Source organism: Mauremys mutica, chromosome 15 (genome assembly GCF_020497125.1).
Source record: "Mauremys mutica isolate MM-2020 ecotype Southern chromosome 15, ASM2049712v1, whole genome shotgun sequence".
NCBI lineage: Eukaryota > Metazoa > Chordata > Testudines > Geoemydidae > Mauremys > Mauremys mutica.
This window is the reverse complement of record NC_059086.1, coordinates 21,157,169-21,182,412: the sequence shown is the minus strand read 5'-3', so window position 1 is coordinate 21,182,412 and position 25,244 is coordinate 21,157,169. Positions and strand designations below refer to the sequence as shown.

At 46.0% G+C, this 25,244-nt stretch overlaps 1 protein-coding gene across 3 annotated transcripts in view; it reads right to left on the bottom strand.

The window, feature by feature from the left end:
• The window catches only part of LOC123350276 (deleted in malignant brain tumors 1 protein-like), a 48,592-nt gene that overhangs the window by 13,139 nt on the left and 10,209 nt on the right, over nt 1-25,244 (bottom strand). For all 3 annotated transcript variants that reach the window (XM_044988769.1, XM_044988770.1, XR_006573740.1), the window contains exons 2-9: nt 21,806-21,832; nt 20,045-20,374; nt 18,694-19,023; nt 11,477-11,581; nt 10,330-10,354; nt 8,648-8,700; nt 7,952-7,983; nt 4,910-5,021 (exon numbers count right to left, since the gene is read on the bottom strand). In XM_044988769.1, coding sequence (XP_044844704.1) covers nt 4,910-5,021; nt 7,952-7,983; nt 8,648-8,700; nt 10,330-10,354; nt 11,477-11,581; nt 18,694-19,023; nt 20,045-20,374; nt 21,806-21,832 — 1,014 coding nt within the window. The remainder of the gene's footprint in view (nt 1-4,909; nt 5,022-7,951; nt 7,984-8,647; nt 8,701-10,329; nt 10,355-11,476; nt 11,582-18,693; nt 19,024-20,044; nt 20,375-21,805; nt 21,833-25,244) is intronic.

The window sequence follows — 25,244 nt, the reverse complement described above, 5'->3', positions numbered from 1 at the left end:
CAGGACCTAATCACATCAGACACACCATCAGGGGCTCGTACACCTGCACATCTACCAACGTGATATATGCCATCATGTGCCAGCAATGCCCCTCTGCCATGTACATTGGCCAAACCGGACAGTCTCTACGCAAAAGAATAAATGGACACAAATCTGACATCAGGAATCATAACATTCAAAAACCAGTGGGAGAACACTTCAACCTTCCTAACCACTCAGTGACAGACTTGAAGGTGGCAATTTTGCAACAAAAAAACTTCAAAAACAGACTCCAAAGAGAGACTGCTGAACTTGAATTAATATGCAAACTAGATACCATTAACTGTGGTCTAAATAAAGACTGGGAATGGTTGGGTCATTACACCAATTGAATCTATTTCCCTATGTTAAGTTCTCCTCACACCTTCTATGGGCCATCTTAATTATCACTTCAAAAAGTTTTTTTTTCCTCCTGCTAACGATAGCTCATCTCAATTGATTAGACTCTGCCTGTTGGTATGCATACTTCCACCTTTTCATGTTCTCTGTATGTATAAATATCTCCTGTCTGTGTGTTCCATTCTATGCATCAGAAGAAGTGAGCTTTAGCTCACGAAAGCTCATGCTACAATAAATTTGTTAGTCTTTAAGGTGCCACAAGTACTCCTGTTTTGTTTTTTTTGCGGATACAGACTAACACGGCTGCTACTCTGAAACCATACATCTAACAGGTTATTTTAATCTCTTCAGTGGTTGGCTGAGGGTAACAGTCAGGTTTGCAGTGTGAACACTCATAGCTGAATTAAAAATTCTCTCTCTGTGACTCTTGATCTAACATTTACTTCTGATTTTTTTCTGACTCCATGACCGTATTGAAGCAAACTGATCAATGGAGTGGTGCAAGAAACAAACGTATGATGGATGAAAACGCCATCAAGGAAAATCCAGAGTTTCTTTCTGAGCAAATATTTGGGAAAAAACCCCCACCATTTTCAGATATTTGCTCAGGTCTTATTTTGCCACTTACCCGCCCCTAAAAAAGGTGTGGGAATCCCAGCCAGTTTCACAAAGGCAGGAGAACAAACTTTATGGTATTAGAGTAATTACAGATTCATATCTGTGATCTCGAGGCTGGTTTTTGTATTATGAAATTCCAGGGTATCCATAATTCAACTTAATCTGAAATTGCAACACTTTTAGTGGTAACGGGCCTGACCCATAAGAACATAAGAATGGCTGTACCAGGTCAGACCAAAGGTCCATCTAGCCCAGTATCCTGTCTACCGACAGTGGTCAATGCCGGGTGCCCCAGAGGGAGTGAACCTAACAGGCAATGATCAAATGACCTCTCTTCTGCCATCCATCTCCACCCTCTGACAAACAGAGGCTAGGGACACCATTCCTTACCCAGCCTGGCTAATAGCCATTTATGGACTTACCCACTATGAATTTATCCAATTCTCTTTTAAATGCTGTTATAGTCCTCGCCTTCACAAACTCCTCAGGTAAGGAGTTCCACAAGTTGACTGTGCGCTGCGTGAAGAAGAACTTCCTTTTATTTGTTTTAAACCTGCTGCTTATTAATTTCATTTGGTGACCCCTAGTTCTTGTATTATGGGAATAAGTAAATAACTTTTCCTTATCCACTTTCTCCACATCACTCATGATTTTATATACCTCTATCATGTCCCCCCTTAGTCTCCTCTTTTCCAAGCTGAAGAGTCCTAGCCTCTTTAATCTTTCCTCATATGGGACCCTCTCCAAACCCCTAATCATTTTAGTTGCCCTTTTCTGAACCTTTTCTAGTGCCAGTATATCTTTTTTGAGATGAGGAGACCACATCTGTACGCAGTATTCGAGATGTGGGCGTACCATGGATTTATATAAGGGCAATAATATATTCTCAGTCTTATTCTCTATCCCATTTTTAATGATTCTTAACATCCTGTTTGCTTTTTTGACCGCATCTGCACACTGCGTGGCCATCTTCAGAGAACTATCCACGATGACGCCAAAATCGTTTTCCTGACTCGCTGTAGCTAAATTAGCCCCCATCATATTGTATGTATAGTTGGGGTTATTTTTTCCAGTGTGCATTACTTTACATTTATCCACATTCAATTTCATTTGCCATTTTGTTGCCCAATCACTTAGTTTTGTGAGATCTTTTTGAAGTTCTTCACAGTCTGCTTTGGTCTTAACTATCTTGAGCAGTTTCGTGTCATCTGCAAACTTTGCCACCTCACTGTTTACCCCTTTCTCCAGATCATTTATGAATAAACTGAATAGGATTGGTCCTAGGACTGACCCTTGGGGAACACCACTAGTTACCCCTCTCCATTCTGAGAATTTACCATTCATTCCTATCCTTTGTTCCCTGTCTTTTAACCAGTTCTCAGTCCATGAAAGGACCTTCCCTTTTATCCTATGACAACTTAATTTACATAACAGCCTTTGGTGAGGGACCTTGTCAAAGGCTTTCTGGAAATCTAAGTACACTGCATCCACTGGATCCCCCTTGTCCACATGTTTGTTGACCCCTTCAAAGAACTCTAATAGATTAGTAAGACACGATTTCCCTTTACAGAAATCATGTTGACTATTACTCAACAGTTTATGTATCAGAGAGGTAGCCGTGTTAGTCTGGATCTGTAAAAGCAGCAAAGAATCCTGTGGCACCTTATAGACTAACAGACGTTTTGCAGCATGAGCTTTCGTGGGTGAACTCTTGCATCCAATGAAGTGGGTATTCACCCACGAAAGCTCATGCTGCAAAACGTCTGTTAGTCTATAAGGTGCCACAGGATTCTTTGCTGCTTCAGCAGTTTATGTTTTTCTGTGTGTCTGACAATTTTATTCTTAACTATTGTTTCAACTAATTTGCCCGTACCAATGTTAGACTTACCGGTCTGTAATTGACGGGATCACCTCTAGAGCCCTTTTTAAATATTAGTGTTACATTACCTAACTTCCAGTCACTGGGCACCGAACCGATTTAAAGGACAGGTTACAAACCTTAGTTAATAGTTCTGCAACTTCACATTTGATTTCTTTCAGAACTATTGGGTGAATGCCATCTTGTCCTGGTGACTTGTTAATGATTTATCAATTGTTTATCAATTAATTCCAAAACCTCCTCTAGTGACACTTCAAACTGTAACAGTTCCTCAGATTTGTTATCTACAAAAGCCGGCTCAGGTTTGGGAATCTCCCTAACATCCTCAGTCATGAAGTCTGAAGCAAAGAATCCATTTAGTTTCTCCGCAATGACTTTATCGTCTTTAAGCGCTCCTTTTGTATTTCGATCGTCAAGGGGCCCCACTGGTTGTTTAGCAGACTTCCTGCTTCTGATGTACTTAAAAAACATTTTGTTATTACCTTTGGAGTTTTTGGCTAGCCGTTCTTCAAACTCCTCTTTGGCTTTTCTTATTACACTCTTGCACTTAATTTGGCAGGGTTTATGCTCCTTTCTATTTGCCTTGCTAGGATTTGACTTCCACTTTTTAAAGGAAGTCTTTTTATCTCTCACTGCTTCTTTTACAGGGTTGTTAAGCCACAGTGGCTCCTTTTTAGTTCTTTTACTGTTTTTCTTAATTTGAGGTATACACTGAAGGTGGGCCTCTATTATGGTGTCTTTAAAAAGCACCATGCAGCTTGCAGGGATGTCACTTTAGTCACTGTACTTTTAACTTTTGTTTAACTAACCCCCTCATTTTTGCATAGTTCCCCCTTTTGAAATTGAATGCCACAGTGTTGGGCTGTTGAGATGTTCTTCCCAGCACAGGGATGTTGAATGCTATTGTATTATGGTCACTATTTCCAAGCGGTCCTGTTATAGTTACCTCTTGGACCAGCTCCTGCGCTCCACTCAGGAATTAAATCTAGAGTTGCCTCTCCCCTTGTGGGTTCCCGTACCAGCTGCTCCATGAAGCAGTCATTTAAAGTGTCAAGAAATTTTATCTCTGCATTTTGTCCTGAAGTGAAATATTCCCAGTCAATATGGGGATAATTGAAATCCCCCACTATTATTGAGTTCTTAATTTTGATAGCCTCTCTAATTTCCCTTAGCATTTCATTATCACTATTACTGTCCTGGTCAGGTGGTCGATAATAGATCCCTAATGTTATATTATTTTATTACCCAGAACTCATTCAAATTATTGCTAGGCTTTCCATTGATCAGGACCAAAAGACTTCAAGTGCCTGGAAGCAAAACCCTTTCAGTCTGACATTTATAGTCTCTCTTCTCTTTCTTGGATCAACGTTTCCTTGATTCACAGAGTTTAAGGCCAGAAGGAACCATTAGATCATCTAATCTGACCTTCTGTATAGCACAGACCCATGAATTTCACCGTTACCTCTCAGTTGAGCCCAATAACTTTCGTTTGCTAAAGCATCTTCCAGAGAGGTGTCCGGTCTTGATCTGAAGATATCAAGTGACGGAGAATCCACCACTTCCCTGGGAAGTTTGTTCTAAGGGTGAGTCATTCTCACCGCCACAATGAGCACCTTATTTCCAGCTTGCATTTAATCAGAGATTTCAAAATCTCTCATTGGTCGGAGTCAGCCTACAGGAAACATTTTCCCCACTAGTTTACCCTTCTGAATGTTACAATGCAATGAATGGGCCAGGGAGTGAGACCTCGATCTGCCTCTGATTGTTCTTGTTCTATTTCCTGCCCCACTTCTATGGAAAATCAGATTCCTCAAGCTTAGGACAGAAGTGGTCAAGTTCTCCCCAGTTCTCCTGGTGGAGAAAGCTCTACATCAGTATGAATACGTGACAAGGATCCAGGCCTGGTAATTAAGCACATGCATAATTTGAAGCACATGAACAATCCCACTAATTACATACCTGGTAAAATGTATACAAAAGTTTAAGACCCTTGCTGAGTCCGGGACGAGGCTATGAGTGGAGTGGATCACTTACCGTTCACATATAGTGGAAAGGCAGATTCACACTTCTGTTCGGAGTGATGTGTAGAACAAGGCACATCCTCTAGAACAAAATTTTCATAGATCGGCTCCGGGGCTTCTTTGCCCTTTAAATCAATGGGGGAATGTTAAACTGGGTGCAAAGGTGCTATTTTCTGGCTGAAATGCTGTCAGAAAGCTTAGATTTAAAGGTACAGCCAAAGTAGCTTTTCAGAGACTAATCAAACAAATCCATTATTAAATGCAAAGGGAGAATTTTGCTCATTGATAATAACTAAATAATGAACATACTGGGTGAAATACTGGTTCCACTGAAGTCAATGACAAAACCGCATTGTGACTTTCACTTGAGGATCTCAGAATACTGTACAAACTATAGCTAATCAGCCCCAACATCCCCATGTGTACTTTATAACTAGTCAAATCTGACACTGGCAGCAGATGCTTTAGAGGGAAATGGCTATCACACAGTCTGCAAAGATGAATGTATTGTTTTACATTAGACATTGCAAGCATCTCCATTGAGTTCAATAGCACTGCACACACAGCATCAAGTTAGGCATGTGCATAAGAATTTGCAGGATGGAGGCCTTAGAGTGTAAGCTCCTCACTCAGTGGTCATCTGTTTGTTATGTTCAGGGGTGGCTCCAGGCCCCAGCATGCCAAGCACGTGCTTGGGGCGGCAAGCCACTGGGGGTGCTCTGCCGGTCACCGCGAGCGCGGCAGGCAGGCTGCCTTTGGCGGCTTGCCTGAGGAGGGTCCGCTGGTCCCGTGGCTTCGGTAGACCTCCCGCAGAAGTCCCTGCGGAGGGTCCGCTGGTCCCGCGGCTTCGGCGGACCTCCCACAGGCATGCCTGCGGGAGGTCCGCCGAAGCCGCGGGACCAGCGGACCCTCCGCAGGCAAGCCACCGAAGGCAGCCTGCCTGCTGTGCTTGGGGCGGCAAAATGCCTTGAGCTGCCCCTGGTTATGTGTGTGTGTGTGTATGTGTGTGTACAGAGTGTAGTGCAATAGGATGTTGAGCAATGCCCAGAGCTTCTAGGCATTACTGCATCACTGAACTGACCAGAAAACTTCTGTTCCTTGGCAAATCGAGACATTTTGAAATTTCTTTTTGTTCGAAATTGGAATGAAAAGTCAAAATGGGAAAATTGACCAAGACACTAAATATCTGAATTTTTTATTCCAGAAATACTGAAATGGCCTTATCAAAATGGTTCATTTCTGAAAGGCGGGAAAGTTTCATTGTGACTTTATCATTTTGACTCTTAAATATAAATATAATATAATATAATATAATATGTCTAAATGCCTAGACTATTCTATTCTAACATAAAAGTTGAAACCATAAAGTTGAAGCACATTTTTTACTATATTGAAATGAAACGTTTTGATAGCATTCTCTCAAAAATTTCAAGAAAATCTATTCATTCCCATGAAATATTTTTATTTGATTGAATCAGCAGTTTCTGACGGGAAAACTGTCCTGTCACAATTTTCAACCAGCTACAATAATAATAACAATGAAATCCTGCAAGAAGGAGCTAGGAAATAATCTACCCATAGGGAAAGTCTCTTCTAACCCCCAGTTATTCCAGGATGGTTGATGCTCTGAAGCAGGCAGTTATATTTCTTCCAAAAGTTTTGGTGATTTGTAAACCTGACTACTGTAATTCTAGGTTAATCCCTCTTTAACCAGATAAATAGCCATCCTTTGATGAATCCAGCTGAATTCAGCACAAAAGGAGATGCTTCTCTGTACAAATTGTAGCTTTCTGGCTTGAAAAATGAAATAAGAATATATAGCCCTGCCGTGGAGTGTAAGTGAAAAAATCTCTGTGGATAAGTACTAGTTATTGAAGAGAAGGAAATTCAATCTCACCTAACCTGTTATCTTCATACATGTTTGAAAATGCCATCACTAAGATCACAGAATCATAGAATATCAAGCCTGACCTTAAAAACCTCTAAGGAAGGAGATTCCACCACCTCCCTAGGTAACCCATTCCAGTGCTTCACCGCCCTCCTAGTGAAAAAGTTTTTCCTAATATCCAACCTAAACCTCCCGCACTGCAACTTGAGACCATTTTCCTTGTTCTGTCATCCGGCTGAACTGAGAACAGTCTAGATCCATCCTCTTTAGAACCCCCTTTCAGATAGTTGAAAGCAGCTATCAAATCCCCCGTCATTCTTCTCTTCTGCAGACTGAACAATCCTAGTTCCCTCAGCCTCTCCTCATAAGTCATGTGCTCCAGCCCCCTAATCATTTTTGTTGCCCTCCGCTGGACTCTTTCCAATTTTTAGATGTATTCATTAGTAAATTAACATTTCCATCTGTGAAGCATTGGCCACAACATGGATATCAATGTTAATACTTTTTGTATTAGTTATGGAAACCCGGGTAATAGACTAATACATTTGTTGGTAGCTTGAGGAATTATAGCAGAGCGCTATTTTCTTGCTATTACAGTAGGATCATTTTTGCATATCTAAATACCAAGAGATATAACTCTAAACTGCCTAATTCCTCTGAACACATGATATCCCAATGGAACAGACTCCCCCCAGATATGAAAACCTTACTGGTAAATAGAGCTGACCAGAAAACAGGTTTTCTGTCCTATGGAAAAATTTGAGACTTCAATTTTTTTTCATACAGAATCAAGATGAAAAACAAAAATTTTGCAGTTTTTTTGGGACACACAATCCTGGCAAAACATTGGTTTGGGGCAAACAAAATGTTCTCTCGCAATACATTTGAAACACTTTGTTTCAATTTTGACCATTTTTATATTTTTAATTTTGTGTATAATTTCTCAAACGAAAAAGCTGTTTCACAAACTTACTGTTTCTAATTATGTATCTGTACAGTGCCTAATGGCTCTGATCACAGCTGGGACCTTGAAGCACTATCATAATAGAAATTATAATTTATTATAATTTTTAAAGGAAAATACATCTAAACAGGAAATCATTGCTGTGGAATATGTCAGACTTTCAGTGTATTATTATGGCTTAACAGCACAGCATAACCACTCACCATGCCATGGGAACATGCAACCCCTTTGTTATCTGTAAAGAAAAGGTCACATTTATAACAATTTTTTTTAATAACACGGTTTCTGGTAAGATTTTGCTGTAAGGAGCTTTACAAAGTGAATTTGTCCCCTCAAATGTAATAGGCAGAACATAGTTCCCAAAAAGATTTTTTTAAATATTTAAACTCAGAGCTGATTATTGAAATCAACCTGTTGATCTATACATCCAGAAGAGGTAATTTGGGATGGATTTATACTCCAGACCTGATTTGTGCCAGTTGCACATTCATGCAGAGCTGCTTCTGAAATCAGTTATAATCAACATAGCTTTAAAATGACAATGTGGCCCAGAGAACTGGTCACTGCAGTTAAAGTCAAGAGACCTGGGATTATTCCTAATACCTCCACTCAGCTGCTAATAGAGAGCAAAATAGGATGTTATGTTTTCTAATCACTGAGGAAGGCATTAGGTACCATGCTAATAAGTTAAGGACCAAGATATACAGAACCATTGGTAGTTTAAAATTGCTGCTGGTAGAAATAATTTCTGCACTTATTCCAATATGTGCCCTTAACTGACTTTTCAGAGATCCTGGCCACTGAATTACTACATAAACTTCACTATTCCTTCAAAAACCAAAGAGCAAATGCACCTGTAGCTCAGAGCAATAAGTGATTAATGTGTCTGATTTTCATACCTGTGTACTGATCTTCAGTGGGATTATTGTTCCTCCCATAGAGGTTTTGCAACCTAATAAAAACAAGAGAAAAGTTGCACAAGTGAACAGGGGATGTGAGTCATATTTATAGTCTAAAATAAGAGATGGACCTGGCTCAAAATCCTGAAATTCATGCAGACTGAACATAGAGGCTGTGGAGAGTTAGAATCCAAAGCTGCATCCACATCTGAACTGCACAAGTAGTCCCTGTCTCATCAGGATGCTGAATGAAACCCTGCATCCAAGCAATCCAAGCACCACAGTCCCAAACAATGGAGTCTTTCAGCTGCACATCTGAATTTTGAAGTTAAAGGCCTCTCTCTTTAAGAAGTATATGCAAGAAAAGTGACACAGACTGCTATGGAGCCACACGCAGCCTTAGCAATTAGTTGGTTGGAAAATTCAGTTATGTTGAACTAGAAAGGGTTTCATGGAAACATGTGGATTTGACAAAATTTTTGACTGGAGGAAGTCAAAATGAATTACTCCAACTTTCTCATAGTATTTCAGTACTGTTAACTTTTTGTTTCAATAACTTCAAAAGTTTCACATCAATAAGGCCAACATGTTTCATTTCAACATTTTTTCAATTAATTTCATTGTGACGTTTAGATTGTTAAAATGTTCAGTTTAATGGTATTTTATATATGCTATATTTACAAATCATACAGTTAATATGTCATAGCATAGTATAATGTTTCGATGTTATGAAAACAAAACCTTTTCATGTTTCCAAAATGATTTTGTGGGAATTTTGGTTTTGCAGAAAACGTCAACGTTTTGATTTTTCATTCCTATTTGGCATGAAAAAAAATGTTGAAATACTGGATTTTCCTGTGCATGGAAATTCTGTTTTCTGATGAGTGGTTTGCAACCCAGTATTGCTGGATTAAGAGAAAGCATCTTATCTTGTTCCCTCTGACCAGAAGGGGGGTTGGAGTGGGAGGAAGCTCATAGCCACATCATCCTGGGGCCATGCCTCTGCTGGAAACTGATATTTTAACCCTGCCCTGACAGCCTGCACGTAACAACTAGTGCAGAACTGCATGGGCAAAGCTTTCCACTTGACAGTGGATTTTGCCCCAGGCCAGCTGGAGTTTTCTTGGTGGGGAAAGACTCTCACAGATGGACACAGCCACCAGATCACTAATGGAGCTAATCTCTGTCTTTGTTCACACCCCTCTATACTGCAACTCTTACATACTTTGTGTTTGTTCAGCACCAAGCACAATGGGACCCAGCCTGTTTGAGGCCTCTAGACACTGTTGCAATAGCAATGATTAATCATAACAATAGCAAGAACAACCATAAAATTAATGATTAATAACAATATGTAGACTTTTAACGGTCTGGAGCAGGGACAGTCTTCTCTGTTACCTGTGTGTTCAGTAACCAACACAAAGGGACCCTGATTTCATGAATGAAGTCACTAGCTATCAAGCATCATCATTACCTCGGATACTATAGTGATGACGGGGAGCCATAACATAATCCAGGTAGACAGCTGAAGTACCCCATATATCCCACAACAGCATCACCATTTAGAGGGGGCTGCTGTAGGTACCAAACCTTCTGACTTGGACACAAGTTGATATATTACATGGGAGTGATCTCCTTCTGTCTGTAATGTGAGAGGTATGATGGAATTACCCCATTCTTACCTTTCTTTTCTCCTATTAGTTACAACTGGAAAAAAAACAAATTAGAAAAGTTTAGAGAAAAATTCTGTGCCTCTCCCCAGAATATCAATGAGAGGGAGAGGAAGTTAAACAAAATATTTAAGGGATAAGGAGCCAGGGGTTTGTTTCTGCAGTTCTGTTAAGATTTAGGGTAGGGTTGGGGCTAGGCGAAGAGTTCATCAGAGCTTATGACAAAAAAGTGGAGAACAATCCACAAACTCTTTTAGATTTTTTCCTGATTTTTTGAAATATCAAATTTTGAAATTCATATACTTTCATCTGGCCTTAGAGTTGATTAAAAAAAAACAAGAAAAAAGTTTTGTGAATGTTTTTCTAGTTTATGTTTCAAGTATCAAAAGGTGGATTTTCATCCAATTTTTGAAATTTGAAAAATATTGACCAGCTCCTAAATTCAGACTCAAGGTCAGTCCTGGGCTAGTGTATTGGCTCAGGGTCAGTGGTGAAATATGACAAGCTGTGGGTCATATGATTTTGGTCTCAAATCGTGCAAGTCACACACAATCAGCTGTTCTTGCAAGATGTCTTCCATGTCAAGCCAAATCCAAATCAGATCCAGAAAATACATCTCAAACCAAAACTGTAGGTGCAAGTTATGAAGAGGGGGTGATAAATTGTTCTCTAGGTCTGTTAAGTAAAACATGAAGTAATGTTCTTAATCTGCAGCAAGGGCAGTCTAAGGTTAGGTATTAGGAAAACTTTCTAACTCTAAGGATAGTCAAGCATTGGAATAGGTTACCTAGGTAAGTAGCGGAAGCCCCTTCATTGGAGGATTTTAAGAAGAGGTTAGATAAACATCTGCCAGGGATCCTCTAGGTTTACGTGGTCCCACATGGATGGACTAGATGATCTTTTGAGGTCCTCTCCAGACCTTTGATTCTAAGTTCAGAGCTGGGGTTTAACCCCCATTTTGCTCTCTTTACTCTCAACATCTGAAAGGCTTCACATTTCAGGTTCAGATTTTCTAAATGACAAATTTTTAAATGTTATTCTCTTCAGGTTTCCCATGTCGGAGAACACCATGTGAGGTGGGAATCTCTTTTTTATGTCCCTTGTTTGCCTCCTATACCTGTTCATTTATGACTAATGTGAGGTTTCCATGTTTACATACCTTTCTTCTTCTTCTTAAGGTAACACACCAGGGGCAGAACAAGAGCCAAAATCACACCCACCGAAACAGGAATTGTAATTGCCAATATTGTATTGTTTTCCAGTCCTAGAAAATGAAAAGAACATGGATACTCACATTCCATTAGGCAACAAGGGAGGAAAAAGGCAGGAAAAACTTGATCAAGAGGTGCACATTTTTAACAGTCAGAGTAATTAACCACTGGAACAATTTGCCAAGGATTGTGGTGGATTGTCCATCACTGGCAGTTCTTAGGTCAGGATTGGACACTTCCCTAAAAGATTTGCTCTAGTTGAAACAGGAATGATTTCAGGGAGGTCCAATGGCCTGTGTTAAACAGGAGGTCAGATGAGATGATCACAATGGTCCTTTCTGGCCTTCTATAATTTATAAGAGGGGAGGAAGTTGGTTTTGTGGGTAACCAGTGGCTATGGCTTTAGGAGATGTGTTTTTCCTGCCCGGGTCTCTCTGTCCCAGAGAGAATAACAAAGAGAGCACAAAACAAAACCTCTCCCCACAGATTTGAAAGGATCTTCTTCCCTTATTGGTCCTTTTGGTCAGGTGTGGACCGGGTTATTTGAGCCAACAATGCGGCCCTGAAGCCCTGACCCTGACCCTGACCCTGACCCTGATGATAGGCTGAAGGAATCCAAAAGGGCCACTGTACTGGGCCCTGCCGCTCGGGTGGCCAGGAGACCACCAGTGCCAATGAGTCCACAGCTCTGTGGTGCCAGGACTGGTGCCAGGAGCGGGAGCAGTACTGGCTGCTTTGACAGACAGAAGACTCAGTGTCTGACTCAGACGAGTACTCTGTGCCAGACCACAGGAAGGCGGAGCCTAACGGTGCCGGGTAGCAGTACCAGGATGATGGTGAGCGGTGCTGTAACATCATGGGCTTGCCGCGATGATGAACCAGTGGTGGTGCCGCCAACGGTGCCGCAAATGGTGCCAGAGCCATATGCAGCACCACCATAGATGCTGCAGCCGGTGCCATCGTCAGTGCCGCTGACGGAGCCTGAGCTTGCGGTGCCAGAGCTCACCCCTGTGGGGCCAGGGGCTGTACTATCATGGCAGTAAGGTCCCACGCTGCCTCATAGGTATCCGGCGTGGAGGGGAGGTCAAGCTCTTCCTCCAAAACCTTCTGAGTTGGGGAGTCCACCAGCACCAGACTTGATGGGCCTCCAGTTGGGGCCATAGTCAACAGTGCTGGGTCTTGAGGTGCAGACCAGGAGTGTCCTGACACAGCACTCACCCCCCTGGAATCCCCTCACAGCTTCTTGACGGAGGAACGAGCCCTGTCCCCCTTCTTTTTCTTATGCTGCTTCGGGGACTCCCGGTCAATTAACTTAGTTAACTCATGCGATAAACTCAAAAAAATAATCGTGATTAAAAAAATTAAATCACAGTTTTAATCGCACTGCTAAACAATAGAATACCAACATTTATTAAATATTTTTGATTTTTTTCTGTTTTCAAATATATTGATTTCAATTACAACACAAAATACAATGTGTACAGTTCTCACTTTATATTATTACAGTTAAGGTTGTTTTATCTGGCATGTTCGGGGAATGGGTGGTGCTAGTAAATGAAAAATGCTGGTTAAGTAAGAGGGAGGGAGTTTGGGTGCGGGAGGGAGTGCGGGGTTGGGGGCTGGAGCTCAGGAGGGGATGTGGAGTACAGGCTCTGGGAGGAAGTTTGGGTGTGGGAGGAAGCTCAGGGCAGGCAGTAGGAGCACGGTATTGGGTGCAGGGTGCCTGATCCAGGGGCACTCACCTCGAGTGGCTCCCCGCAAGTGGAAACTTATCCCGGCTGCTCCTAGGTGGAGGCACAGCAGGCGGCTTGGCGCACTTCCCCTGCCCACAGGTGCCTCCCCCACAGCTCCCATTGGTCATGGTTCCCAGCCAATGGGAGCTGTGCAGCCGGCATGGGGGGGCGTGGCATAACACAGAGCCATCTGATGCGCCTCCAGATTAGGAGTAGCCAGAGCCCGGGACAGCTTGCTGTTTGCGGGGAGCCATCCGAGGTGAGCAGCCCCAAGATCTTACACCCTGCAACCCCTCCCGCCTACTAAGACCTCCTCCCACACCAAAGTCACTCCCAGATCCCACGCTCCACACCCCCTTCTGCGCCCCAACCCTGTGCCTGCCCTGTGCCCAGGGCTGCCCGGGGGAGAGGCAAGTGGGGAAATTTGCCCCAGGCCCTGGGCTCTGCAGGGGCCCCCATGAGAACGGCCGAGGCTCCCTCCCCGGCTCCGGCCCGACCCCGCCTCCGCCCCTCTCCTGGAGCCTCAGCACATCCTGAACAGCTGCAGCGTGGCTCCAGCGGGGCTCCAGCGGGGCTCCTGAACAGCTGCAGCGTGGCTGAACAGCTGCAGCGTGGCTCCAGCGGGGCTCCTGAGCTCCCCCCGCTCAGAGCTGCGTGGTCAGGGGACGGGGCTGTGAGCTTCACGCCGAGCAGAAGGAGCTCAGGCCCCACTGGAGCTCGCAGCCCCGACCCCTTACCATGCGGCTTTGAGCGGGGAGGAGATCAGGAGCCCCGCCGGAGCTCTGCTGCACCGCTGTCCAGGGACGCTCCTGGATGCGGTGCACTGAGGCTCCGGGTGAGGGGGGAGCTGGGGGTAAGGGGCCGGGGGGGTTGGATAAGGGGCAGGGACTCCCAGGGACAGTCAGGGACAGGGAGCGGGCAGAAGTTGGGGGGGCAGTCAGGGGACAGGGAATGGGGGGGTTGGATTCTGGGCATTCCGGGGGTCTGTCAGGACTTAGCGGGGGTGGATAGGGGTCAGGGTAGTCAGGGGACAGGGAGCAGGGGTGGGGTCCCGGGGTGGTGGTGGTGGAGGTGTCTGGGGAATGGTGAGGGGGCAAGGAGCAGGATGGGTCAGAGATTCTGAGGGGGGCTGGGCAGTTGGGGGGCAGGAAGTGGGTGGGGGTTGGATGGGGGCAAGGCCAGGCCTACCTCCTTCCCAACCCTACAAAGGGAGCCCCCCCTCCCCTGCATTCCCTGAGGCTTCAGAGAGGTTAATTCAGTGGTTCTCAAACTGATGACTCCTTTCACATAGCAAACATCTGAGTGCAACCCCCCCCACCAGTAAATTGAAAACACTTTTTAATATATTTAACACTATTATAAATGCTGGAGGCAAAGTGGGGTTTGAGGTGGAGGCTGAGAGCTCACGACCTCCAGTAATAACCTCGTGACCCCCTGAGGGGTCCTGAACCCCAGTTTGAGACCCCCTGGGTTAATTTAATTTTAGCACCCTGTGCCCATTCACATGCATGTGCTATTTTGAGCATTTCAGTTTTCACAACATAGGCTCATCCCAGATTAACATAAGAACATAAGAACGGCCGTACCGGGTCAGACAAAAGGTCCATCCAGCCCAGTATCCTGTCTACCGACAGTGGTCAATGCCAGGTGCCCCAGAGGGAGTAAACCTAACAGGTAATGATCAAGTGATCTCTCTCCTGCCATCCATCTCCATCCTCTGATGAACAGAGGCTAGGGCCACCATTCCTTACCCATCCTGGCTAATAGCCATTTATGGACTTAACCTCCATGAATTTTTCTAGTTCTCTTTTAAACCCTGTTATAGTCCTAGCCTTCACAACCTCCTCAGGTAAGGAATTCCACAAGTTGACTGTGCGATGCGTGAAGAAGAACTTCCTTTCATTTGTTTTAAACCTGCTGCCTATTAATTTCATTTGGTGACCCCTAGTTCTTGTATTATAGGAATAAGTAAATAACTTTTCCTTATCCACTTTCTCCACATCACTCATGATTTTATATACCTCTATCATATCCCTCCTTAATCTTCTCTTTTCCAAGCTGAAAAGTCCTAGCCTCTTTAATCTTTCCTCGTATGGGACCCTCTCCAAACCCCTAATCATTTTAATTGCCCTTTTCTGAACCTTTTCTAGTGCCAGTATATCTTTTTTGAGATGAGGAGACCACATCTGTACACAGTATTCGAGATATGGGCATACCATCGATTTATATGTAACCCCTCTGCCAGGCTGAAACGATAGCAGCAAGGGCCAGGTTCAATACCTAGGGGTCCCTTCCCCACAACGTAATGCAAACCAGCTCGAGCCCCCACCCAGTGACCTGGAAACATCTTACACACACCCCTGGGCGCCTCAAGGAGGCAATACTTCCCCTCTCGCAAGCACAGACTCTTGGTGTAGCAGAAAAGGTTTAATTACATAAGATAAACAACAACAAGCATTAAATTTGGAAAATACCTTAACTAGAGATCATAGGTCAAACCGTGAGCAAAGACCCACCCCAGCAAATTGGGCCGTGTCCTTCTTTCTGGGCCCTTGAGTCCAGCAACCCCCCAAATCACCCACAGTCCCAAAAGTCCCACAATCCAAAAGTCTCTGTCCCGGGTCAGTGCAGCCCCAGAGTTCAAGAGTCTCTTTGCAGAGGTCCCCCTCCCCAGCCTGGGTAGAAAAGGGGCACCTTATGTGGTTTGGGTCCAACTGCCCTGCCTCTTCGTGGAGTTCTGCTTCCACCAGCCGTCCCCGCAACCGCTCAGCTCCGCTGGCTCTGTGGGCTGCTCTGTTCTGCCAGATGCTCTGGTCCACCAGCTGTCCTGTGATCTGCTCCGGCCGTCCTCGCGAGCTGCTTGGCTCCACTCACCCAGGGCTGCACAAACTGCTCCACTCCGCTCTGCCAGCTGCTCTGCTCCACGGTATTGCTTCAGGCTCCCCCACTCATAAGCACAGTACTCAGTGCTCTCAGCTCAGCAAGTCCAGCTCTTTAGTGATTCCAGCTCTTAGTGATTCCAGCTCTTAGTAGGGGAGCCCCAGTGAGTTCAGCTCAGTAACCTGTATCTAGATTCTTAAGGGAATCAAACATTAACTCTGACATTCCACAGTGGAGAGAGGCACAGGTGGAACTGGTGCATCTGGCTCACACAAGAAGCCTGCACCACCCAGTACAGATATCTGTCCCCAGCCTCTCTCCTTTCAATGGGTTTTGGAACCCATGTGCCCCATCTAGCAAGCGCTATCCAGCTGACAATGAACCCCCCCATCACAAGACAATTTTGTAGTTCCCCATTTACCCAATCAGGGTGACAACATTTCATTCCTCCTGCCCCAATAACAATGAAATTGGGGCTCCCACAGCTGTGAAAATAACCATCCCATGCTGCTTTGCGGTATGCTAAGTGGGGTGGGAGTGCCCATGCAAATAACCGAAACTTCTTTCCGCACTCCCCATAATTTACCACCAGATGTCAGAGTGGGGCTCATCCTGACTCTGCTTACATATATAAGGGCAATAATATATTCACAGTCTTATTCTCTATCCCCTTTTAATTATTCCTAACATCTTGTTTGCTTTTTTGACCGCCTCTGCACACTGCGTGGACATCTTCAGAGAACTATCCATGATGACTCCAAGATCTTTTTCCTGACTCATTGTAGCTAAATTAGCCCCTATCATATTGTATGTACAGTTGGGGTTATTTTTTCCAATGTGCATTACTTTACATTTATCCACATTCAATTTCATTTGCCATTTTGTTGCCCAATCACTTAGTTTTGTGAGATCTTTTTTAAGTTCTTCACAGTCTGCTTTGGTCTTAACTATCTTGAGCAGTTTAGTATCGTCTGCAAACTTTGACACCTCACTGTTTACCCCTTTCTCCAGATCATTTATGAATAAGTTGAATAGGATTGGTCCTAGGACTTTACCCTTGGGGAACACCACTAGTTACCCCTCTCCATTCTGAGAATTTACCATTAATTCCTATCCTTTGTTCCCTGTCTTTTAACCAGTTCTCAATCCATGAAAGGGCCTTCCCTTTTATCCCATGACAGCTTAATTTACATAAAAGCCTTTGGTGAGGAACCTTGTCAAAGGCTTTCTGGAAATCTAAGTACACTGCATCAACTGGATCCCCCTTGTCCACATGTTTGTTGACCCCTTCAAAGAACTCTAATAGATTAGTAAGACATGATTTCCCTTTACAGAAACCATGTTGACTATTGCTCAACAGTTTATGTTTTTCTATATGTCTGACAGGCTGTATTCATTGTCTGGGACCAGTAAGGGCCTGAGAATTTACAAAGACAAAGGACCCTCAGCACGAGTCTCCGAAGAGAGACCTCCTCTGGGAAGAGACAATGGTCTGTACCTAAAAAGAAAGAGGAGAGGGGACAAGAGCTCCCTTTCACCCAGAAGGCAGCTGATAGCGTTTGTCTCAGGAACAGCAGATCACAGCCAAGCCTGGAGTAAAACCCTGGAAGGACTGTGGGGTGAGCGTTGCTCTACCAGACAGAAAAGTATCTCGTTCAATGAGTCCAGGCTCTAGTCAGCATGGTAGGATTTTATTGGCCATGGAAGCTCGTGCTTGTGGCGGCAGATTCCAAGGGGCAGATTCCAAGGGGCGGCATTCCGTCCAATCCTTTTTTTTTCTTTTGGTTCACTGCCCCAGCTGCCCTGTAGGGGGCAGCAGCGCAGAGCCGGAGAGCGCCCTGCTGGGAGCAGTGTCAGGTCTGTAGCAAGCCGGGCAGGGCAGCCCGCGCCCTTCCCTGCCTGCCGACCGGAGCGGCGCAGAGCCCTCCTGGCAGGCGGCGTGGAGCGCCCCGCTGAAGGAAGCCCTGGCTGCCCCCCTTCTCTCTCTCCCCCGCTGCTGCCCAGGGCACATCTGTAGGGCCGGGAGTCCCCCTGCACCCGTGCTCCGTCCGCCCCGCAGGTTTGTTTGTCCTCCACACACACACACACACACACACACACTTCGCTGCTCTGGCCGGCTCACAGGTTTGTTTGTTTGATTGGGGCAGCAAAAAAGCCAGAGCCGGCCCTGTCCTCATGCTAGGGACCCACGGCACCACACTAGGGCATTAGGGCCAGCACAACTGCAAAGGGAGAGAGCCCCCTACTGACACACCCCTACCTGCACCACAGGCCCCTTTGGCGCCAGCACTGACTTCAAGGGGAGAGCATGAGCATCCCCTACTGAGCCCCCACACCGCTCCCTGCAGCACAGGCCCATAGAACCGCACAAGGGAATTAGGGTCAGTCCAGACTGAGAGGAGAGGGCTCCCTACAGAAACCGCCATATTGCTCCCTGCAGCACAAGCCCCAAGTACCGTGCTGGGGTCAGCACTGGCTGTGAGGGGACCATGCCCTCTAATGAGCTTCCCAGCCTGCTCCCTGCAACAGGCAGAGTGGTAGATGAAGGTTACCTGAGCACACAACACCAGCATCTTCTCCGTGGTTACAGTCATGGGTTCCCCAAGGCCGATCCCTGCAATCGGAGAGAGCAGCTTCTGTCCCTGCGCAGTTGACGTCATCCAGCCAGATGAGGTCAGATCCTAGCCCAAAGTGAGCCTCGTCTGGGGCTGATAACGCCGTCCCACAGCCCAGCTGCTTGCACACGACTTCAGCATCAGTCATATCCCAGTTGTCGTCACACACGGTTCCCCACTGCTGGTTGCGAAGCACCTCAACTCTCCCAGCACAGCGACTTGAACCATTCACCAGTCGGAGCGGAGCTACTTCTGAGATGCCAGCGTCTGCAAACACCCAAGGGAATAAACACTCAGGGAGGTTCCTGTGCATCTGATCTCTCCTGTCGCTGGGGAACGTAGCGCCTCCAGCCAACAGATCTGACCAGTCTCTGCACACAGCAACTGCCTGTCAAGGGCTCCCCACCACTGACCACGCTAATCACTTGGGCAATGTTGAAGGTTGTCCACTCCCCTCCCAGCCAGCTCTCACCTAGTTAGGCAGACTGGACGGCAGTCTGACCCACTGCTCCCATTAGAGCACTTAAAAAGATCACCCCCGGCACTGCTGGCAGGAACCTCCTGGGGAGCAGATGATACACTCATTCCTGGTGCTGGTATTCATAGATACATAGGGTTACATAGATATCGACCTGTGACATACCCAGAAAGACTCCCTCCACTGACATGCAGCCACTTCTGGGGTAGGACAGGGTGGCTCAGAAACAGGACAGTGAAATAGATAATAGGACCGGAAGTGAGGAAGAATTGTGTCTCCTGTGCCCAGCTCTTGGGGAAGTTACAACTTCAGGACTTATCCCCTGGGGTAAAAATCTGTCTGGGGATTTGTCCTGCTTTGAGCAGGGGGTTGGACTAGATACCTCCTGAGGTCCCTTCCAACCCTGATATTCTATGATTCTATGACTATGAAGGTATCTAGGGCTGTGTGTTGATCGGGGCAGAGATGGGAGGTGGAGCTGGTCACCTTGGGAGCAGAAGACAGGGACTGGATGCTGCAGAGGGACTCTCGGAGGGCCGAGGGGTGAAGACCTTTGGGGCCAGCACTGACATCAAGGGGAGAGTGTGAGCGTCCCCTAGTGAGCCTCCACACTGTTCACTGCAGCACAGGTGAATTAGGGTCAGCACAGACTGAGAGGAGAGCGCTCCCTACAGGAACTGCCATATTGCTCCCTGAAGCACAGGCCCCAAGCACCGTGCTGGGGTCAGCACTGGCTGTGAGAGGACAATGCCCCATAATGAGCTTCCCACCCTGCTCCCTGAAACAGGCAGGGTGGTAGATGAAGGTTACCTGAGCACACAACACCGGCATCTTCTCCATGGGTACAGTCATGGGTTCCCCAAGGCCGATCCCTGCAATCGGAGAGGGTAGCTTCTGTCCCTGCGCAGTTGACGTCATCCAGCCAGATGGGGTCAGATCCTTGCCCAAAGTGAGCCTCATCTGGGGCTGATAATGCCGTCCCACAGCCCAGCTGCCTGCACACGACTCCAGCATCCTCTAAGTCCCAGCTGTCATCACACACGGTTCCCCACTGCTCGTCGTGAAACACCTCAACTCTCCCAGCGCAGCGATTGCGGCCATTCACCAGTCGGAGCTGATCCAGTTCTGAGAAACCCGAGTCTGCAAACACCCAAGGGAATAAACACTCAGGGACAGGCTAGAGGAAAGGAACATGGGGCTTATTCCCTATAGTTTGCTCTGGCTCCCATTTAGTCCCTGTGTGGCAGACTGGCTGGCTCAGGGAGGCTGGGAATGGGACACTGGGGGGTTCCTCTCTGGAGGTCACCAGCTCTGATCCAGTCCCAGGCACGGGGGAATGGCTGACTTGTGGGATGAAGAATGGGACACAGGGTCTTTCTCTCCAGGGGACAATGGCTGCAGTACAGTCTGTGCGAGGGGGATGAACTGATGCAGTACATTGGTAGAAGGAGACCTGGGGCTTTTCCCCCGGAGGGCACCATTTCCCGTTTTGTCCCAGCTCAGCCCAGTGGCTGGTGTGGGGGGAACAGGCACTTGGGCTTTCACGTCTGGGGCCCTGGGTCCAAGCTGGTAGTGAGTGGAAGTCACAGCCACTGCAGCTCACAGCCCAAAATGTGAAATGAGCTGCTGGGGTTAATCCCCCTCCATGACAGGACAGGTTTGTGCAGGCCAGGCCAGCCCTCAGTCTGAGCGGCTCCCAGTCACGGGGCAAAGGGGCAAAACTGGTCAGGAGACTGAACTGCCCTTTGCCCCTGCCTGGGCTCCCTCCCCATCTGCATCCCGATGCCCCTGCCTGACCAGAGCCAACAGCAGCAGCCTCAAGGAGCTGTAGTTCTGCTCCCCCAAAGCCTCCACTGGGGCTGACTGGGGCTGACTCGGCTCCTCTATATTCCACAGCGTCCAGACAGACAGGGCCGGCCCCGTGCTGAACTGAGCACCCTCCTGTGGTGACAGCACCACGGCAGCCCATCTCCTGGTACCCCACCCCCACCTCTGACAGGCCCCAGCTAGCATCACGGCGCCCCAGTGTCAGTACACAGCATCTCCATTTGCCCTGTGCAGGGCTGAGGCCACTGACCAGCCACAGCCAGAGCTGAGATGATACAAGTCTAACAATAATTAAAGGCAAAAATATCTGTTGGGGCAGATCCTATCCCAGGGTAAATCTGGGGTCATCTCAGACTGACGCAGCTCAAACAGCCACTGCCAGAGACAAAATTTCAATTGGCCTTACTGGGCAAGGGTGAGCCCTTCAGATGTTGGATGGCTGGGGATTTCCACTGGTATCCAACAGCCAGAATGCCCTTCACTCTGCCACACAGCCCGCCTTGTTAACAATTCACTGGTGGGGAAACTAGGACACGTAGTGAGGAAGTGATGGGCTGAGACCATGGGGTGAGTCTGGCAGAGGCAGGATTTGAACCCAGTTCTCCAGTCCTACATTTGAACAACTAGATTAAATAACCTTAACTCTGCCCTTCCTCACCCCAATTTATGAGATAGCTGCACCCTGCAGCATGCACCCCACACATACAGACAGACCCCACACCCTCTGCCTATGTTTGTATTTACCTGCTATGGAGAATCCTGTCATGGAAGCTGAAAGAAAGCAAAGAGATGAGGTAAGTCTCTGTCTCCATGGCTGGACACCTTGGGGATCTCCAAGCACGGGCTGATGTAAGCAGTGGCCTGAGTGAGCTCTCCTCTACCTCTCTTGATGCACTGAGAGAAAAGACTCAGCTGCATGTTGTATTTCAGTGACCTATCTACTGCCTCTCAGAGAGATGGATTGACCCTCCTGCCCCTCCTGTTGGCGTCGGTCGCATCTACACAGAAGTGCTGTAGCTGCAGAGCTGCCACCGCGCCACTGTAATGTTTCCAGTGCAGAAGAGCCCTAAGTAGCCGGCAAAAGACAAGACCTGGTGAGCGACGTCAGAACCAGTGGCACTGCACCAGCCTTTCCAAACCGATCCACCTCCTTTCACACTGCCTGCACCTCTGAAGGACCCCCACACCCTGCTCCCCTCAGGCCTGGCTCCCCCCAACCTGGAGTGTGACAGCCCCACAAGCTGTGTAATGGAGTGCTAAACTGCATTATACTGATCAGCCACTAGGTGGTGATGTGTGTAAAATACAGTAATTACTCACTTAATGTTGCAAAGAATCCTGTGGCACCTTATAGACTAACAGACGTTTTGCAGCATGAGCTTTCATGGGTGAATACCCACTTTGTCGGATACAATACGCCTCCCTCCCAGTGGTTTCCCCAGGAATTGAAATTAGGGAAGGTGTTCGAAGTTACAGGGCAGGTGTCAGGGCCGATGAGATATATAAAGGAGATATGAATAAAGTAAAATCTTTTGTTAGGATAATGCAATTTTAACATAAGGATAATGCAAGTTACACCAAAGCACATAACAGGTCTAGATTTCTAACAAAATATATATTTTTTTAAAAATGTATTTAATTTAAATTTACTTTTGAAAAGTAAGCCATCATGGGATAAGAGGGAAGTCCTCTCATGGGTCAGTAACTGGTTAAAAGATGGGAAATAAAGAGTAGGAATAAATTATCAGCTTTTCAGAATGGAGAGAGATAAACAGTGATATCCCTGAGGGGTTGGTGTTGGGACCAGTACTGTTCAACATATTCATAAATGTTCTAGAAAAATGGGTAAACAGTGAGGTGGCAAAATTTGCAGATGATACAAAACTATTCAAGATAGTTAAGGATGGAAGAATCCCATTCACTGTTACAGAGTAGAGGCCAAATGTCTAGGAAGCAGTTCTGCAGAAAAGGATCTAGGGGTTACAGTGCACAAGAAGCTGGATATGAGTCAATAGTGTGCCCTTGTAGCTAAGGAGGCTAACGGCATTTTGAGTTGTATAAGTAGGGGCACTGCCAGCAGATCAAGGGACGTGATCATTCCCCTCTATTCGGCATTGGTGAGGCCTCATCTGGAGTACTGTGTCCAGTTTTGGGCCACACACTACAAGAAGGATGTGGAAAAATTAGAAAGAATGCAGTGTAGGGCAACAAAAATGATTAGGGGGCTGGAGCACATGACTTATGAGGAGAGGCTGAGGGAACTGGGATTGTTTAGCCTGCAGAAGAGAAGAATGAGGGGGGATTTGATAGCTGCTTTCAACTACCTGAAAGGGGGTTCCAAAGAGGATGGGTCTAGACTGTTCTCAGTGGTAGCAGATGACAGAACAAGGAGTAATGGTCTCAAGTTGCAGTGGGGGAGGTTTAGGTTGGATATTAGGAAAAACTTTTTTACTAGAAGGGTGGTGAAGCACTGGAATGGGTTACCTAGGGAGGTGGTGCAATCTCCTTCCTTAGAGGTTTTTAAGGTCAGGCTTGACAAAGCCCTGGCTGGGATGATTTAGTTGGGACTTGGTCCTGCTTTGAGCAGGGTGTTGTACTAGATGACCTCCTGAGGTCCCTTCCAACCCTGATTCTATGATTCTAAGTCCCAGGCAGACTGCGAAAAGTTACAAAGGGATCTCACAAAACTGGGTCACAGGGCAACAAAATGGCAGATGAAATTCAATGTTGATAAATGCAAAGTAGTGCATATTGGAAAACAATCTCAACTATACATACAAAATGATGGAGTCTGAATTAGCTGTTAACACTCAAGAAAGAGATCTTGGAATTATTGTGGATAGTTTTCTGAAAACATCCACTCAACGTGCAGTGGCAGTCAAAAAAGCAAATGGAATGTCGGGAATCATTAATAAAGGGATAGCTAATAAGACAGAAAATATCATATTGCCTCTATATAAATCCAAGCTATGTGCACACCCTGAATACTGTGTGCAGATCTGGTCACTCCATCCCCCCAAAAATATAGTGGAATTGGAAACGGTACAGAGATGGGCAACTAAAATGATTAGGAGTATGAAACAGGAGGAGAGATTAAAATGACTGGGAATTTTCAACTTAGAAAAGAGATGACTAAGGGGGGATATGATAGAGGTCTGTAAAATATTGACTGGTGTAAAGAAAGTGAATAAGGAAATGTTATTTAATCCTTCACATAACACAAGAACTAGCAGTCACCCAATGAAATTAATAGGCAGCAGGTTTTTACAAAAACAAAAGGAAGTACTTCTTCACACAACATACAGTCAACCTGTGGAACTCTTTGCCAGGGGATGCTGTGAAGACCAAAACTATAACAGGATTAAAAAAAGAACTAGATAAATTCCTGGAGAATAGGTCCATCAGTGGCTATTAGCCAGGATGGGGAGGGATGCAACACCATGCTCTGAGTGTCCCTAGCCTGTTTGTCAGAAGCTGGGGATGGGCAACAGGGGATGGATCACTTGATTACCTGTTCTGTTCATTCCCTCTGAAGTACCTGGCCTTGACCACTGTTGGAAGACAGGATACTGGGCTATATGGACCATTGGTCTGAACTAGTATGACCCTTCTTATGTAAAAATTAATTATAATAATAAAAATGTTTAGTACAGAAACTCACCAACATAATGACCTCTCAAGATAGCAATGATGTGAGATAACTACCTTGGCAAATAATGCATTTTTAAAATCTCTGGCCTACTAGGAAACATTTATATAAGCTTCTATTCCCATTTACAAATCTAACATTCTGGAGGGAAGTCATAGAAGATCAGGGTTAGAAGGAAACTTAGTCTAACCCCCAGGCAGAGTTTTGCCCTAGATCCCCAAATAACCCCTTCTAAGATTGAACTCACAACCCTAGATTTAGCAGGCCAAAGCTCAAACCACTCAGCTATCCCTGCATTTCAAAGCTCTAGTTGTCCTTAAGGTTCACCCAGGGGTCAGGACAGTCTGTGAGTTAATTAACTCTTTCTGGCCCCATCACCTTTCAATGAGATATTATATTATACTCATAACATCACACTGTCACCTTCTGCTGCCACCTGCCACTGTGACCTCTGTGAGTTGGTCTCTTGAGGTTCCATCCAGCTCTCAGTGATTTCAGCTGAGCTCTCAGTGTGGGGGCTTGGCTACACTTATA